This window comes from Nomascus leucogenys, chromosome 19, assembly GCF_006542625.1.
Source record: "Nomascus leucogenys isolate Asia chromosome 19, Asia_NLE_v1, whole genome shotgun sequence".
Lineage (NCBI taxonomy): Eukaryota > Metazoa > Chordata > Mammalia > Primates > Hylobatidae > Nomascus > Nomascus leucogenys.
Window position 1 is genome coordinate 9,054,617 of NC_044399.1, and position 19,705 is coordinate 9,074,321.

Here is a 19,705-nt window from a genome sequence, read left to right on the forward strand (position 1 = left end):
TTTGTCATGTCAGCTGGAATAAACAGTAACACTTGCTGAGCTTCCTCACAACAATGATGCTGTCTCAATCAACCTCTCAGGGTGCTCAGCAGATCAAATTAGACAAGGTATGAATGAGTACTACACAGGTGCTGCACGTTACGCTTCTCCATCTGGATGAATAGTTACAATATCCTTTAATTCTACTGAAGCTTTGAAAACTTGATTTCAGCCTCAAGAGACCATAAACAAGAATCCAGATGAGCCACACCATACCTGGACTAGCCCATGCAAACTATGGGATAAATAAGTGTTGTTCTAAGCTGCTCTACTTGTGATAATTTGTTAAAGCAACAACAGGAAACTAATACACTTACCAACACATTAAAAGATAAAAACTATCACTTCATAGAAAGTCATTCTACACCAAAGTAATAGCACACACAAACTCAAGACACTGGAATCACATGGCAGTATCCTGTTATACAGCAAGACTCCAAATGGCGTAAAATGATTAAGTTAGCCATCTTTAGATTAATCGCCAGAATAAAAACACAAAAATTTTAAATTCCTGTAGAGGACTTTCAGATCTCCAAGCTATATTTCGACTCTCCAATACATGTTCATAACCTGTTTGATAATTACTGCCCTAAAAGATAAATTGATAAGCTTCAGAGAGAGCTGAACTAAGTGTGCAGAACTAATGAAACAGTGTGCAAAAACTCTATATATTGGGTATCCATGTTATTTTCTAGAGAAGATCCACTAATTGTCTCATTAGATCCTCAAAGATATTAAGGTTAAGACGCATTGCTTTGGCCGGGCACGGTGGCTCACACTTGTAATCCCAGCACTTTGGGAGGCTGAGGCAGGCGGATCATCTGAGGTCGGGTGTTCGAGACCAGCCTGACCAACATGGAGAAACCCCAACTCTACTAATACAAAAATTAGCCGGCTGTGGTGGTACATGCCTATAATCCTAGATACTTGGGAGGCTGAGGCAGGAGAATCACTTGAACCTGGGAGATGGAGGTTGCGGTGAGCCGCGATCACGCCATTGCAGTCCAGCCTGGGCAACAAGAGTGAAACTCTGTCTCAAAAAAAAAAAAAAAAAAAAAAAAAAAAAGGAAGCATTGCTTTATAGCGTTTCTTTTTCATAGAGTTTTTGTTATTTGTTGTCTATGCTGCTACAGGGGATAGGGTTACTGCTGGATCAGCTGGAGGAGACTGCTTCTGGGTGTCCATCTTTTCTAACATGCTCCTTCATTAAAACACATACAATCCACATATCAGAAATCACAAAGTGGTGTTAGCACCATATCCAGGATTCTAAGACCTACCTCTAGCAACATCTTCACATCCCAAGCATCCTTTTCTTCATGTGGGTAACTTTTTGCCATATTGTAGTGCTTTTCACCAGGTTTTACCTCTTGTGGAGACTTGAGAATGCGAATCTATACTTAAAGAGATAATATACTTAGAACACTTCCAAAATAAGTCAGAAGACTCTGAATACTGCATTATTTTATCTGTTCAAAAAAAGAATCATTCTAGAAAAAAACATTTTAAAACCCAAATTCATAAATTCTTCAGTACTAATATTCAATGTTTGAAACAAACAGAGAAGCATATGGTATGGAAAACATATGTCAATGAATTATTTATAATATTATAAATGTACTCTTAAATTTTCATATCCTCTATGTTTATTTTGAAAAAGTAAGAACTTGGGTTACAGGAGCCTAAAATATTTATTACAACTATAGTCGACAATTTAGGAAAGAATAATAAAATATACATCTCTTTGTGCATCAAAGGAATAAAAGACTAAGAATAGAGGCTTCTCCTTATATGTGCATTTCAGAAAAATTCATATTAAACCTTCAAAGAAGAAAAAAAAAGTAACAAAGGCTCCAATTAGTAAGTGTGAGATGAAGGAAACCATGCTCAGCTCAGAGTTTCTGTGTGTCTCTCTTCCCTGCCTGCCTGCCTGCCTGCCTGCAGAGAAGGCCCATTCTGATCTCCTCGGCCACTGTGTGGTAAGCTTACTGGGGTGGACTCTGCAGTTTTGATGGTGGCTGGTCAAGGTCAAATCTGGGATAGAACTACTTTGAAGCCCACCATGATGCACATCTAAACCACATCCTCCAATCCATCCTTCCTCAGATGTAAAGAAGTTAATGTTTTAATCTCCTATATTATTCCTGTTTCTTCAATTGGTTCCAAATGCCTAAAGCAAAAAGAAAATTTACAGGTTCCCTGAAACTCAAACATGATGCAGCTATTTATAATAAAACAAGTGAGGCAGCTTTACATGCATGAACATGAAGTACTCTCCAACATATTGTGAAATGAAAAAGCAAGGTGTAAATGTACTGCATAGCACTGTTGTGTCAAATACAGACATATACATACGCTATACATGCATACGACATCTCTAGAAAGATACATATGAAACTAGTGACACGAATGTTTTTGGGGAAAGGAACTGGTTTGACAATAAACAGGCTGCAGAGACTTACTTTTCACTGGTTTTTGTACTGTGTATATGTTACCTATTCAAATAATAACTTAAAAAGAAAATGCATAATGGTGAAAGAGAATGAAAAGGGAAAAATAATTCTCTTAGTTTTATACAAGTAATATCGAAGTTTAACATTTATAAACATGGTGAATGATTTAAAAAAATTTTTTAAACCTCTAAATTCTATACTATAGAACTTATAAAAATATGGTTTACTACAAAAAGCTTGGAAAAAAAGAGATAATAATTTATATAATTTACATATCAAAATGTCTCTCTGCCCAAAGCAATATCCTATGTCAGAAGTCTTTTTAATTAGTCTTAGCAATTTGAAATAACTTTTAATATGAGCTATTATTAAGATGACATTAATATAACATTGCTAGACATACTCTGTTACGGATTACAAGAAACCGGAGGAGATATTTGAGGGGAAAGAACCTGAAGGTTCTGTATATATAAATACAGCCTTGCAAAGGTACACAGTATTTTTTAGTAAATTTTCTAACTAAGGATTCAACGGTATGTGCCAGAGTTTTAACTAAAGACTTAAAAGCATAATCAGAGGGGGGAAGAAAACTACAGAGAATATAAAGGCCATGAATTCAAAGAAAGAACAAAGCACAGCAGCATAAAAGGCTTTCTACCTAAAGCGAGACTAAGGACAGAAAACTTCACAATCTGGAACTAATTAACATCAAAAATACTGCACAATTCATCAGAAAAAAATCATTGGCATTTGAGAAAACTTATTTACAATTATTGTTAAGGACAAGTTTTTGGGTTTTGAATACAAGTGACGAATGTTTACATTACATAACTTAATATAAGCCATATCTATTGATAAATACCTGCTCTATCTGTACTCCATAGCCTTTAAAACCCGCATTATCCCATGAAGTGTTCCGATAGATGTCATCAACTCTGTCAATTAGCTCTATCTGTATGTATTTAAAAAAGAAAAAAGACATTATGTAGCTCTTTACCTCTACTGGCAATGCAATATAAAATCTATGGGGAAAGAAAAAATCTCAGTTTAGAGGCCATTGCAAAAGTTTCTACTTTCACAAAAACTAGCATTGAGATGTTACTGTATCAGAGTATTCCCAACCTTTGGCCCCAAACTTAAAAGTGCTGTTATCAGAATAAAACAATGGTATAGTTTAACCTAAATTTCAGGTACTCAATTGCACATGGAACCAAAATGACAAGTAACAGGCTTTTTTAAAACTACCGTTTCAGCCAATAATAATTAAATTTAAAAGTCAATCAGTATACCTGAAATACAGTTGACCCTTGAACAACATAGATTTGAACTTCAAGTGTCCACTTATGTATGGATTTCCTTGAGCCTCTGGCACCAGAGACAATATGATCAACTCTTCCTCTTCCTCCTCAGCCTACTCAACATGAAGACCATTATGATGATCCACTTCCACTTAGTGAATAGTAAATGTATTTTCTCTTCCTTAAGATTTTTTTTTTTTTTCAAGAGACAGGGTCTTGCTCTGTCACCAGGGGTGCAGTACAGCGGCACGATCATAGCTCACCAAAGCCTGAATTTCTGGACTCAAGCAATCCTCTCACCTCAGCCTCCTGAGTAACAGAAGACTACAGGCTCATACCACCATGCCTGGCTTTATTTTTTATGATTTTCGCAACATTTTCCTTTCTCTAGCTTACTTGATAACAGAATGTTAAGAACACAGTAATAATACATACAAAAAATATGTGTTAATTGACTGTTATTTTATTGGTAAGGCTTCTGGTCAACAGTAGACTATTAGCAGTTAAATTTTTGGAGAATCAAAGTTATACAGCGGCTGGGCATAGTGGCTCATGCCTGTAATCCCAGCACTTTGGGAGGCTGAGGCAGAAGGATTGCTTAAGCTTAGAAGTTTGAGACCATCCTGGGAAATTCTCCATCTCTACTAAAAATCAAAAAACTTAGCCAGGCAGGGTGAACACCTGTTGTCTCAGCTACTCAGGAGGCTGAGGTGGGAAGATTGCTTTGGCCTGGGCAACAGAGGCTGCAGCGAGCTATGATTTCGCCACTGCACTCCAGCCTGGGCGACAGAGTCTAAAAAAAAAGTTATGTGAGGATTTTCGACTGCAGAGGGAAGAAGGTCAGTGCTTCTAACCACACCCCCACACTGTTCCTGGATCAACCGTATTCCCTTCTAAAAAGAATTCCATCTTCACTCTATCTCTCAGTGAGTACCTCAAATGTCTTCCCCAGAAACAAGTAAGGCGCCGTGGCAAACAACTGCCAACCCTATTCACCCACTCTCACCCCAAAAAGTTCAGCACTGAGGAACGGGTAAGAAGACAGCCAGAAAGAACAAAGGTTCATTTCAGCAACCCTCCCTCTTTTGTTCTCTGATTTGGGAAAACGGGAGAAGGAAGGCAGTATAGTTTCCAAGGAAAACGACATGAGAAAGAACAAAATGCTAATTACCTATCTTTTTCTCAAAGAGAATATTCTACTGTGAAAAAACTGGGTTGATGAGGTTTGTTCCAGCAACTGTGAAACAAGTTATGTCTAAGAAGTTGTAAAAAATACAATTTTTAAGACTAGATCTCTCATTATATTCATACTTGTAGTGCAATGAACAAAGAAGTAAAATAAGAGGAACCCCTTAATATAAAACCCAGATTAAGAGAGAAGCTTTTTAAAGTAAGAATCTCTCTTATTTAGGAACAAGAATCACAGTCACTCTTACTAGCCTCATAATAAATTCACTTGATATGGGGCCGGGTGCTGTGGTTCATGCCTGTAATTCCAGCTACTTGTGATGCTGAGGCAGAAGAATTGCTTGAACCCAGGAGGTGGGGGTTGCAGTGAGCTGAGATTGCGCCACTGCACTCCAGCCTGGGTGACACAGTGAGACTCTGTGTTAAAAAAAAAAAAAAAAAATCCACTTGACATGGAAGGGAAGGGAAAGAAGGGTAAGGGAGGGTATGAATAAAATGGACGGCATGGGAAAAGCAAAGCAATGAGAAAGACATCTTTACTGCACCAGCTGCTTCTTGCTTCATGAATAGCTGCATTCTTCATTATTCCCTCAATAACAACATTTTGGTCAGTGCCAAGTAATCATGACGAATGAAGTCATACTAGCAAAAAATGTCAACGAAAAATGATTCCCCAGACTTTAAAAATCATAATAGTTCATGCTTAAAAATCCAGTATCATCACTTCTTACATCTTTCCTTCATTTCTGTGCCCTAGAGCTAGTTATGACCATGAAAGTCCCACCTATTTCAAGTGAAGTCCAATGATTAGGTCTTTAACATGACAAACAAAACTCACCTTCCTCTCTGAAATATACATATAAGCAAAAGATAAACATGGGTTCATGCAAATACATATTTTTACATTCACATGTGACACCACAGGTTCACTGCCATGATAGCAGTGATGTTTTTAAAGAGCTCACTTGTATCAAGGAGGAAGGACTACATTATAACCTCTCCCAAACCCTATATGCATAAATTCTAACGTGCAGAAAATATTAGTTCAAGGGTAAAATGGGTTGTCATAAATTTGAAACTATAATTTCCATACAGTAACATAAAAACCTCAGAGAATATCCCTCAAATATTTTAGGGAAATAACAGTCTCTGGAACAGATCTGGTTTCATTAAGTTTCATGGAATGTACCCACCCAAATTTTTTTTTCAATTACTTGATGCAGTATCAAATACTTACTAAGTAATTTGTAGTTGTACTCTCTTCCCCTCTGCCCATGTATCTGTAGAAGCGATGATCTGCTACCACCAATAATTTACACGTGTTCTTCATGGGATCTGGGTCAGCTCTTCTCTTCACTCGATGAACAAGCTCTAATATGAATTTGTATGCACTATTAAATCAAAATTCACCAAAACAAGTTTTATGGTAACACTTTAAATCTAACATATTTTTGAAACAAACATTATGTGAGCTTAATATCACTAAAGGATTTTGAACAACAACAACAAAAAAACAATTTGGAGGAAGACAGAAAAGTGAAAAGTAACATAAAGTTTAAACACTGTAGAATTCAAAACCAAGGACAAGTGCCTTCTTAATTTTTTAAATACAGAAACTTTAAAATGTGCTCAACAGAGTAAGGCCAGGCATGTTGGCTCAGGCCTGTAATCCCAGCACTTTTCCAGGCCAAGGTGGATGAATCACCTGAGGATGGGAGTTCAAGACCAGCCTGGCCAACGTGATTTTATCTCTAATAAAAATACAAAAATTAGCCAGATATGGTGGCACCTGCCTGTAATCCCAGCTACTCGTAAGGCTGAGGCAGGAGAATCACTTGAACCCAGGGTGCGGAGGTTGCATTGAGCCAAGATTATGCCATTGCACTCAAGCCAGGGCAACAAAAGTGAGACTCCATCTCTAAATAAATAAATAGTGCTCAACAGAGTAAAACATTCACCTAATGCTGGGCTATGAAGCTGTCAGTCATATTCTACAACAAGAAGTTTATGAATTAACCAATGTAACAGTAAAAATGTCAAGATATTCACATTGAAAATTAGTTTGTGTTAACAGGACAACTTTCTGTGAAATTAATTAAGAATTTCTTTATTTATATATTAAAATGCTAATATATAATTTTAATAACATAACCATCTTTGGCCGGGCACGTTGGTGCATGCCTGTAATCCCAACACTTTGGGAGGCTGAGGTGGGTGGATCACTTGAGGCCAGGAGTTTGAGAACAGCCTGACCAACACGGTGAAACCCCATCTCCACTAAAAATACAAAAATTAGCCAGGCCTGGTGGCACGTGCCTATAATCCCAGCTACTCGGGAGGCTGAGGCAGGAGAATCACTTGAACCTGGAAGTCAAAGGTTGCAGTGAGCCAAGATCGTGCTGCAAACAAAACAAAACAAAACAAAAAACCTAACCAGAGGTGTTTTGGGCAGTAAAATTCCAAGACGGTTCTATTTTTTAAATGACCCTAAATGGATTGTCCCAAGATGGATATTCTTGTATTCTAAGCAGTATATATATAGGTCTTTCCTGCTACCAATTAATTTCTTATAAACTCTAAAGATTGTCTTTCCACCATATTATCATTTCTAAATATCTGCAAGAATATTTTCCCTCAGATCACTCCATTTCCCTTTTCCCTAATCTTTTTTAAAGTCTAATCTTTGTTGTTCCCATTATTTTCCAGAGTTTTCAACTCTTACATTATAAACAAAAGAAGATGAAAATTTCTGGAACAAAACTCTTATTTTCATGCCAAATACTACAGTTACCTGACAATCATGTTATTTTTTATCAAATAACAACCACCCCTACTGAAGTCAATTGTAATATGTTTGTTTCTTATTTGAAATACACTCTTTAAGCCTTACCTTCAGGTGGTTCTCTGTCTACTAACCCTTTTGGGAGCAACTCTTCATTATCCACTTTTAAATAACCACATACTTTTGGAGACTGCAAACGTGAAACATTCTTGATATCTTCAGATTTATAAACTAACATTCTTTTGTCTTTGGTATCATTAACAAATCTCCAAAGTGGCTAAAACAGAAAATATATACGACTGAGATGGAAAACAATAACAATTCCTGAACACTAAATTCTTCTAACATTCTTTGCTTGTTCTTAGATAACATTCATTTCTAGGTTAAGTAAACTGATTAGTCATGTTATTAAAATAAATAATCTCAATTTTTAATCATATGGAGTTTCTATGCTGGTAAGTAAATACATAGATTACACACTCTGATTATTTTATCTGTATATAAATAAAGCCTTACATACTTTGCACATTATGAAATCTTTCAGAGGATGCAGAAGAGAAAAATGCGTATCATTTTCCACTCATTCATTCAAAAATATTATGTAATATCTACTGTATACTGGCACTGTTATAGGTGATGGTGCTGTAGTAATGAAAATTGGACAAGGTTTCTGTTCATGCAGCATTTTCATTTTAGTTTCCTTAATACTTAGGTGTTTGACACCTTTTTGCCACGTTAGGTTTTATCCACACAAAAGAATAAACATTTATATGAAAGAAAACTCAGAACTTGCAACAATAGGTCTGAACCTTATTACTGGTTTCAGCGAATGCAGTTTTTTAAAAAAATCTCCACTTACAATGTTACAAGGACAGAGTAAATCACAATTAACATACTCCAAAGGTTACCCAAGTCAAAAGGCTGTTTTGTTTTGTTTCAAAGCAAAGTTATTCTCTGTAAGAACACTGGTCTCATCAGAACCAGGCAGTGTGTGGGGACACACAAAATATATATTTATCTCCATCAGGGGAATGCAAATCGAAACCCCAATAGGAAAAAAAAAAACCCACAATGAGACACCCCTGTATACCCACTAGGATGACTATGATCAAAGACAATACTGATGAGGATGTAGAGAAATCCAGAACCCTCATATATGCTGATGAGAATGTAAAATAGTAAAACCACTTTAGAAAACAGTCTGGCAGGTCCTCAAAGGTTAAAAGTAGAATTACCATATGACCCAGCAATTCTGCTCCTAGTATATAACCAAGAGAAATGAAAACATAAGCAGTAATGTAAATAATAGCTGAAAAGTGGAAACAAGCCAAATGTCCATCGACAACTAATCAATGAATAAACAAAATGCAGTTTATCCATACAATGGAATATTATTCAGCAATAAAAATAAATAAGATACAGATACATGCTACAACACAGATGAACCTTGGAAACATTATTCTAAGTGAAAGAAGCCACACACAGGCTGGGCGTGGTGGCTCACGTCTGTAATCCCAGCACTTCGGGAGGCCGAGGCAGGCGGATCACTTGAGGTCAGGAGTTTGAGACCAGCCTGGCCAACATAGTGAAACCCCAACTCTAGTAAAAAATACAAAAATTAGTCAGGCATGGTGGCAGGCACCTGTAATCCCAGCTACTCAAGAGGCTGAGGCAAGAGAATCAGTTGAACCCGGGAGGCAGAAGTTGCAGTGAGCCAAGATCATGCCACTGCACTCCAGCCTGGGTGACAGAGCAAGACTCCATCTCAAAAAAATTAAAAAATTAAAAAGAAGCCACACACAAAAGACCACATATTATATAATTCCATTTATATGAGATGACCCAAATAGACAAATCTAAACTGACAGTAGATTCCTGGTTGCCTAGAGCTGAAGAAGTTAGGGAGGAAGAGGGAAGTACGGCTAAAGGACACAGCGTTTCTTTTTCAGGTCATGAAAATGTTCTAAAATTGAATGTGGTGGTGTTTGCACAACTCCATCAATATACGAAAACTGCCAGGCGCGATGGCCCACGCCTGTAATCTCAGCACTTTGGGAGGCCACGGTGGGCGGATAACTTGAGGCCAGGAGTTCGAGACCAGCCTGACCAACACAGTGAAACCCCATCTCTACTGAAACACAAAAATTAGCCGGTCAGGGCTGGCAGAGACCTCAGAAGATAACTAACCCAACTTCTGAGCTACAGGAATCTTCCATATTTAGTAAAGCTCATTTAGCCTGTGAATAGAAGTGAATTTTTTTTTCTTTTGGGTCAAACATGTCTAAGTTCACATTCATTGTTTCCTAGTATAGTCAGTCTAGCACAGAAAAAGACAGCTGGCTTTGGGATCAGATATATCTGAGTTCAAACCTCAACCATACCTCACTATGTGCCTTGGACAAGTACCCTGAGCATAACTTCCCTCATTAGGTAAAGCAGTGATAATACCTAACTTGAAGATTATGAAGATTATGTAGGTAATAAATCTAGTTTTATATTAAGATTTCAAAAGAAAAGTGGTTATTAATAAAAGCTAAGCCTATTACCATTATTACTAGTAAGTTGCTGGAAAAAATCATTTGATGAGTAATTGACTAAAAGGCAGAAAACTGGATTGGACCCTGGATTGGAAAACCAAAAAAAATCTATGAAGGAGATTTTGAGGATGACTAGAGATTTTGACTATGGCATGATTATTAGATAATACTGTAGAATTCTTTTCATTTTCTCAGGTATGTTACTTTTATTACAGCTATAGAAAAGAGTGCCTTTATTCCTAGGGATGCATTACAGAAGGATTTAGGGGTGAAGGGTCATGATGTTTGCAAATGATTTTCATATGATTCAGGAAAAAAAGAGAGAAAGCTAACATGACATTATGTTGGAAATTGTTTAAGGGCTACAGGGTATTTTTTTTTTTTTTAATCTTTCTGTAGCTACAGGGTACTTTTTAATCTTTCTGTAGATTTGAACATTTTCTTTTTTTTTTTTTTTTGAGACAGAGTTTCGCCCTGTCACCCACACTGGAGTACAGTGGAGCGATCTCAGCTCACTGCAACCTCTGTCTCCCAGGTTCAAGCAATTCTCCCACCTAGTCCTCCCGAGCAGTTGGGATTACAGGTGCAAGCCACCAAGCCTGGCCAATTTTTGTATTTGTAGTAGAGACAAGGTTTCACCATGTTGGCCAGGCTGGCCTCGAACTCCTGGCCTTTAGTGATCCACCCATCTCAGCTTCCCAAAGTGCTGGGATGACAGGCATGAGCCACTGCACCAGCTGAACATTTTCAAAACTAGAAGTTGGGGGAAGCCAAGCATGGTGGCTCATGCCTGTCATCCCAGCACTTTGGGAGGCTGAGGTGGGCAGATCACAAGATCAGAAGTTCAAGACCAGCCTCGCTAACATGGTGAAACCCCGTCTCTACTAAAAATACAAAAATTAGGCCAGATGCGGCAGCTCATGCCTGTAATCCCAGCACCTTCAGAGGCCAATGTGGGTGGATCACCTGAGACCAGGAGTTCAAGACCAGCCTGGCCAACATGGCAAAATCTTGTCTCTACCAAAAATATAAAAACTAGCCGGGCACAGTGGCATGTGCCTGTAATCCCAGCTACCTAGGAGGCTGAGGCAGGAGAAATGCTTGGGAGGTGGAGATTGCAGTGAGCCAAGATTGTGCCACTGCACTCTAGCCTGGGCGACAGAGCAAGACTCCATCTCAAATAAATAAAAATTGGGGGAAATATTATCTCACTATGCAAGTTTAACCCAGGATTATATATATAAATAGTAAGCTATGGTAAAGTCAGTGACGGTTTAAAATATTTAATGGCTGCACACAGTGGCTCACACCTGTGGTCCCAGCAATCTGGGAAGCCAAGCAGGAGGATTGCTTACAGCCAGACATTTGAGATCAGCCTGGGCAACACAGTGAGACCTCATCAAAAATCTGATACACTCTACAAAAATTTAACAAAATAGTTGGGGATGGTGGCATGCACCTGTAGTCCCAGCTACTCAGGAGGCAGAAGACAGGGATTGTTTGAGCCCAGGAGGTCAAGGCTGCGATAAGCTATGATGGCACCACTGCACTTCAGCCTGAGTGACCGAGTAAGACTCTGTCATAAATAAAATATTTAATGACGATGTGTTAAAAATAAGATATATATTTCTTCCTGATCACTTATATTCCTAAAATCTTAGTGCAGATGCACAATGTTTTTACATCAAGGTAAATGTAAAGAATTTTTTTTTTTCATGTCAGACTGGTAATGTGCTAACATGGTAACAAGGTTCTGGGGTGGCACATCTCATACGTGTGTGTGAACAGTCAATCACCACACTTATGCACTATAAAAGTATCAAAAAGAGTTATAAAGAGTATGAAAATCACCCCTGTAAGTAATAAATCATTTTTTCAATAAAAATTATTAATTTCATGCAAAAGTCCCTCAAGGTATCTGATGAGTATACTTGTAAGTAAACATCTTTGTAGTGTGTATGTGTGAGATAGGGTCTCGCTCTGTCACCCAGGCTGGAGTGCAGCAGTACAATCTCAGCTCACTGCAGTCTCTGCCTTCCGAATTCAACTGATCCTACCACCTCAGCATTCTGAGTAGCTGAGACCACAGGCATGTGCCACCACGCCCAGCTAATTGTGTGTGTGTGTGTGTGTGTGTGTGTGTGTGTGTGTGTGTGTGTGTGTGTGGAGGAGTAGAGACAAGGTCTCCCTGTATTGCCTGGGCTGGTCTCAAATTCCTGGGCTCAAGCAGTCCACCCACCTCAGCCTCCCAAAGTGCTGATTACAAGTGTGAGCCACTGTGCCTGGCTAAATAAATATCTTATAATGAAATATTAGTTATACTCATTTTTGTACTTAGGGAAACAAAGCTATGGATGGAAACAGAATTCCTATTTTTCCAAAAGGAAGTATTTGAAAAAAATGAGTAATCTGGCTGGGCGTGGTGGCTCATGCCTGTAATCTCAGCACTTTGGAAGGCCGAGATGGGCAGATCATGAGGTCAGGAGTTCAAGACCAGCCTGGCCAACATAGTGAAACCCCATCTCTACTAACAATACAAAAATTAACGGGGCATGGTGGCACACACCTGTAATCCCAGCTACTCAAGGGACTGAGGCAGGAGAATCGCTTTAACCTGCGAGATGGAGGATGCGGTGAGCCGAGATCGCGCCATTGCACTCCAGTCTGGGTGACAGGGCGAGATGCCGTCTTAAAAAAAAAAAAAAAAAATGTAATCTAAGCAAATTTAACTTGGATCCTAAAGACACACATCTTAGCTTAAGAATTAATAAACTGGCCAGGCACGGTGGCTCACGCCTTTAATCCCAGCACTTTCAGAGGCCGAGGCTGGCAGATCATGAGATCAGGAGATCGAGACCATCCTGGCCAACATTGGGAAACCCCGTCTCTACCAAAAATACAAAAATTAGCTGGGTGTGGTGATGCTCGCCTGTAATCCCAGCTACTAGGGAGGCTGAGGCAGGAGAATGGCTTGAACCCAGGAGGCAGAGACTGCAGTGAGCCGAGATCACACCACTGCACTCCAGCCTGGCAACAGAGCGAGATTCAGTCTCAAAAAAAAAAAAAAAGAAAAGGAATAAATTATTCTAAGGAAATAAGCAGACATATGTACTGCAGCAAAAACAATGCTGTGCATTTACCACGCTGCTTTATCTTTCTGAGCTCAAATTGCCACTACGTTTCCCAACATCCTTTGTAGCAGGTCAGAGATACAGTGTTCTAGAATGTATTGAACGGAAGGCCATTTCCAAGCCTGGCCCTTAATATCCTGTATACTTCTCTAGCTCTGTTTTCTTTCTGTGAGAACTACAGAGGACATGTGTCCAAAAGTCAAAGCCACAAAGTAGAGGAGAACCACCTAACCCACATCAAGCCACAGGAGGGTAAGAAAAAACTTTGCTTGTGTTAAGCTACTCAGTTATGGGAGTTTATCTGAAGCCCTCACACAGCCTAGACAGAGCTTCCTACAGTTTCTTCATTTAACTTCCCAGACTATTCCCTATCATCTAGACTATTCCAACTAAACACACGCACCAAAAGGGGTGCCCAAGGCTGTTCACTACAGTATCTTTTATTTCAAAAGTTAGAAACAATACAGTTGAGGCCAGGCACAGTGGCTCACGCCTATAATCCCAGCACTTTTTGGACGCCGAGGCTGGCAGATCATGAGGTCAGGAGATCGAGACCATCCTGGCCAACATGGTGAAACCCTGTCTCTACTAAAAATACAAAAATTGGCCAGGTGAGGTAGCATGTGCCTGTAGTCTCAGCTACTCAAGGGACTAAGGTGGGAGAATCGCTTGAACCCGGGAGCCAGAGGTTGCAGTGAGCTGAGACCATGCCAGTGCACTCCAGCCTGAGTGACAGGGTGATACTCCATCTCAAAAAAAAAAAAAAAAATTAGCCAGACATGGTGGCACACGCCTGCAGTCCCAGCTACTTGGGAGGCTAAGGCAGGAGAATCGCCTGAACTGGGGAGGCAGAGGTTATAGTGAGCCAAGATCACACCACTGTACTCTAGCCTGGGTGACAGAGCAAGACTCCATCTCAAAAAAAAAAAAAAAAAACACCCAAAACAGTTGGGCATGAAGTGGGATTGGTTAAATAAATGTTGCAGTGTATCAATGCAGTCTTTATTAAATAAGAATAGGCAGTCTTTATTAAAAACCCTAATTGGCCCGGCACAGTGGCTCACACCTGTAATCCCAGCACTTTGGGAGGCCGAGGCAGGTGGATCACAAGGTCAGGAGATCAACACCATCCTGGCCAACATGATGAAACCCCATCTCTACTAAAAATACAAAAATTAGCTGGGTGTGGTGGCACATGCCTGTAATCCCAGCTACTAGGGAGGCTGAGGCAGGAGAATCGCTTGAACCAGGGAGTCAGAGGTTGCAGTGACCCAAGATTGCGCCACTGCACTCCAGCCTGGTGATAGGATAAAAAAAAAAAAAAAAAAAAAAAAAAAAAAAAAAAGAACCCTAATTTAGGCCGGGCGTGGTGGCTCACACCTGTAATCCCAGCACTTTGGGAGGCCAAGGCAGGCAAATCACCTGAGGTCAGTAGTTCAAGACCAGCCTGACCAACATGGAGAAACCCCGTCTCTACTAAAAATACAAAATAAGCCGGGTGTGGTGGAGCATGCCTATAATCCCAGCTACTCGGGAGGCTGAGGCAGGAGAATTGCTTGAACCCAGGAAGTGGAGGTTGTGGTGGGCCGAGATCGCACCATTGCACTCCAGCCTGGGCAACAAGAGGGAAACTCCGTCTCAAAAAAAAAAAAAAAAAAAAAAAACACCCTAATTTAGATCTATATTAACACGAAAAGGTTCATAATCATCTTGTTAAACGAAAAATATGTGAAGACAAACTGTACATATTGTATGGTCCTAGTTTTACAGGAAAAAATAGTGGATATGACTATATTTATTTGTGTATTTACACATAGAAAAAAAAATTTGGAAGGATGTCTGTCAAAATGTCAATAGTAGTTATCTGTCCAAGTACAGATAATCTATTTTCCACATTTTGCAATGAGCATATATTTTAAAATAAAGGTATTCTTAAAAATAAATTGATTTGAAAGAACAAGCAAATTTAAGACATTCCAGTGATGCTTTGCCTATTTTAGAATGAATGCATTTATAATATTAGTTCCTTTACTTTCTACTAAATTTCTGACTCTTTTTGGTAGGCTAGACTCCTCAAAACATTGACATTAAATAGCGTAAACATTAACAAACTATAACATACTGCAAGGCCATAGGTTTCTTTTTCACAATAATGGATAGTCAAAGGACTAACAGTCATGTAGTTTGGATATAATTAAAATATATAGTACATATAGCTCCAACAGAGTGTTTTACCCCTATTGAGCACTCAGATACACCTGAACATTTCATTTTGACCAATCTTACTCAGTTTCCCCACAGGTGATTTATTTTAGTGATATCACCACCACTACCCAGAGTTTTCTCATTTTTCAAGAAACACAGAACCAACTTCAATTCACAATTATGTAGTAAACGTCTTATTTTGTAGACCAGTATCTGACAGATAGATATGTGTCTTAACCAATGCAGCCACTGTGGTCTTGATTTCTACTGCTACTCTTTCAGTGGAAGAGTGACCACAGCCTGACTTTCCTAGCTTCCTCTTTAACTTCTCAGACTATGAACTATCACCTTTCGGTGATCTACCATTTCCAGTGTGTCTAGCACAAAAACAGAGAAATTGAAAAATAATACTTCACTTTCATTTCTGAGGATGTTTACATTTATTGATTATTTGAGAAAGAATTTAAAAATGAGTCAGGAGGGAAAGAAAGTTTTCTCTTCCTATTATCCATCCCACATGTAACTCTCTCAATTATGGTACGTAGAAATACAGGGTATATCATAACACAGCTTCTTAGAGATTATGCTTTTCTAAAAATCTACTTTCCTAGTAAAAAACTTCAAATACAAAGAGGAAAGAAATAAGTATAATTACTTTTCATCTTTGCAGAACTGAGCAGCTTTTTGAAAATCAGAGATATAGGCTACTGAAAAAAAATTCACATATAAATTTACCTCTATGTTATATTCGGCCCCATCTGTGTTGATTCTGATTATAACATCATCATCTCTTATGTGGGCTAGAACCCTAGAGTCAGGCTCACCTTAAGAGAAAAAAAAAATTATTATTTAAAAATACTTACATCAGATAAGAAACTATGCATTACTCTCAATAAAAATTAAATCCTTCAGGGTGGAATTTGCCTAGTACTGTGAGAGCTCTGCAAAACAAGAAACAAAGGCCCCAGAAAGAAGCCAGATAATCTCACTTCCTAAGGGGTAGCCTCAAGTTTAGTCACTTGAAACCTATCCCTTTCCCAAAACAAACAAAACTACTAAGATTTTCTTCTGGAATAATTTTATCTACTTTTAGGTAAAGGAAGAACTAAGAGAGACAGAAAGCATGATTTGGAATGTACAGGCCTAGGAACTGTACTGTTTGTGGATTTCAATGACATTTTTTTTTCTAATTGCAGAAAAAGTCAAAAAGTAAACTGCAATTGCTTGTTTGACAGATTTTCTCAAATACATACATAATAGGATCACAAAATTTCATCTCCAAGCTTCCCTGTTTAAAATATCATAAAGAAAGCCTACAGTCACTCATGAAAAGAAAGGTTAAATTCCTATCACTTAAGAAGAATTTAATTTTAATCATTAAACCAGCCAGCTAGTATGACATTTAGATAATACTGATTTCCTCCAATTAGAATGTTCCCGCCTCTAAACTTATATACCTCAAAGAAAACAGTCAAAGAATAGCACTTCTATGACACCCGGTCCCCACTACCCTGCACCAGAAAAGAATATGCAATCAAGTTAGATCTGGAGACCTAATACACTTGACACAGGGGCAAACCAACAAGCTCCATACTAACCAACCACGTGTCCAGTGAAGAAGTCCTGCCATTTCACAGTGTACTCACTTTCATTTTTACCATCCACCACCACGACCTTGAAATTTTGTGAAAAATGTTCAGTACTTGATGTCAGGTATAATTTAAAATGCCTAAAGAAAAATGCATTCATATTTTACTCTAAGCACACAAATTGTAAGTCTCATTTTCATATAATTAAACTTTCTTAAAAAGCCAGAAGCGTTGACATTAATAAAACACTATGCAAGTTATAACTAAAGTCTTATTAGGTACCTAGAGAAATATATCTCCTGTAAAGACAAACAGACTAATTTATTTAGCTATAAAAACAGCAGACCACAATAAACTCACACTAGGGTAAATATATTCAAAGAACTTACACATTCATCTCTCCTGGAAAACACTGAAGAATAAGGAAACACATATAACTGGGTAGTTAAGTTGGAATCCTGATTATTTTTTTAAAATATTATTAAAAACTAATCCTATTATATACCATTTATTGAACACCTACTTGGTGTTAGGTACTATGCATCTATTATCTCCACTTCACACAAATACAAATTGAGGGTTGGAAGCTAATCAACCTACTCAAAGTTACACAGCTAGTAAAAGGTGAAACTGGGAAATAAACCTGGTTTATTTCAAAACCCAGTACTATGCTGTCTCTATCAAGCTGGGTGGACTACGAGAAAATTCTTATTGCTGTGCAAAATTAATAAATGCTTCTTTCTATATTTAAAAGTACTCATGTGGCCGCGCGTGGTGGCTCACGCCTCTAATCCCAGCACTTTGGGAGGCCGAGCTGGGCGGATCACGAGGTCAGGAGATTGAGACCATCCTGGCTAACATGGTGAAACCCCGTCTCTACCGAAAATACAAAAAATTAGCCAGGCGTAGTGGCGGGCACCTGTAGTCCCAGCCACTTGGGAGGCTGAGGCAGGAGAATGGAGTGAACCCGGGAGGTGGAGCTTGCAGTGAGCCAAGATCCTGCCACTGCACTCCAGCCTGGGTGACAGAGCGACACTCTGGCTCAAAAAAAAAAAAAAAAAGTACTCATGCTTTATTTCCTCCTCAAAACAACATATCCTGCAAAAAAGTAATCCACAATTACAGTTAGGAAAATAAATACAAGGTATCCAAGACAGACATTAGAATACAGACTCCATCAGCACCAGGAGACAGGAAAAGAGGGGAGGGGAGGGGAGGAGAGGAGAGGGGAAGGGGAGGGGAGGGGAGGGGAGGGGAGGAGAGGGGAAGGGAAGGGGAGGGGAGGGGAGGGGAGGGGGAGGAGAGGGGAAGGGGAGGGGAGGGGAGGGGAGGGGAGGGGAGAGGAGGGGAGGGGAGAGGAGGGGAGGGGAGGGGAGGGAGGGAGGGGAGGGGAGGGGAGAGGAGGGGAGGGGAGGGGATATACACTTCAGTTCTTTAGTGGGCTTACTATTCTTTTTGTTGAGTTTCAGTCCAGTGCTTTAATTGGCTTACTGTTCTTTTTGTTTTCTATGATTTTCCATCCTTACATGAAAACTAGAAGTGGTGAGCAAGACTTTCTCAAGTATTATTTATAGTCTTTCAATGTGTCCATGAACACCAAAGACAAAGAAAGGTATATTATTCATCTCACCCACAGAAACAAATTTTGTCAGCTGTGGTACTGAAAATATATTACTTCCCCATGGGATTGCAAAAGTCTTTAAACTACCGGAAAGAAATCTAGACTGGGACTATCTCCATGGCAACAAATATTTTTAACTTTTTGAGCATAACAAGGTAATTTTAGTTTGCTTGTGGTTTTTTAATAGTCAAAGGGAAAAGACAATAGAACATTATTTCATAAATCCTTGGAACATTTTCTTCTGCTATCCTAAAACATATCTTCCCACACATTCTCAGTTATGATTTTTCCCTCCAGTTATGCTGAGAACTTTCAAAAGCATACTTACTGTAAATGTCTTATTATTTTGTTTTAAAGCTAACAGTTGCAACATTACTTAATGTGCTTTTCAGAAAGAAATTAGCGGAATTGCATTTTTCATTTGCTACATTAAGAATCTTTTCTAAAGATAAAGACCAAGTGATGATAAAATTCATGTTTTTTAATTTTCCAATATTAGCTTTTGAGTTATAAAACTTCCAACAGAGGCCGGGCACGGTGGCTCATGCTTGTAATCCCAGCACTTTGGGAGGCCGAGGCGGGCGGATCACGAGGTCAGGAGATCGAGACCACGGTGAAACCCCGCCTCTACTAAAAATACAAAAAATTAGCCGGGTGTGGTGGCGGGCGCCTGTAGTCCCAGCTACTCGGAGAGGCCGAGGCAGGAGAATGGCGTGAACCCGGGAGGCGGAGCTTGCAGTGAGCCGAGATTGCGCCACTGCACTCCAGCCTGGGCAACAGAGCGAGACTCCATCTCAAAAAAAAAAAAAAAAAAAAAAAAAAACAAACTTCCAACAGATTATGTCAAAATTTCTTTTACTTT

At 39.0% G+C, this 19,705-nt stretch overlaps 1 protein-coding gene and 1 non-coding gene across 3 annotated transcripts in view; both read right to left on the minus strand.

Moving 5' to 3' along the window:
- ADAM17 (ADAM metallopeptidase domain 17) overlaps positions 1–19,705 on the minus strand; it is a 67,797-nt gene that overhangs the window by 30,708 nt on the left and 17,384 nt on the right. Inside the window, exons 3-8 of one of the 2 annotated variants that reach the window (XM_030799587.1) lie at positions 17,280–17,362; positions 16,369–16,457; positions 7,869–8,037; positions 6,216–6,349; positions 3,355–3,444; positions 1,320–1,433 (exon numbers count right to left, since the gene is read on the minus strand). In XM_030799587.1, the coding sequence (XP_030655447.1) occupies positions 1,320–1,433; positions 3,355–3,444; positions 6,216–6,349; positions 7,869–8,037; positions 16,369–16,457; positions 17,280–17,362 (679 nt within the window). Of the gene's footprint in view, positions 1–1,319; positions 1,434–3,354; positions 3,445–6,215; positions 6,350–7,868; positions 8,038–16,368; positions 16,458–17,231; positions 17,363–19,705 lie in introns of both variants that reach the window. The other variant, XM_003272718.4, reaches the window with a different exon arrangement.
- On the minus strand, positions 12,014–12,117 carry LOC115831652. The gene has a single exon (XR_004027173.1). It is a non-coding gene; the product is annotated as a small nucleolar RNA U13 (small nucleolar RNA).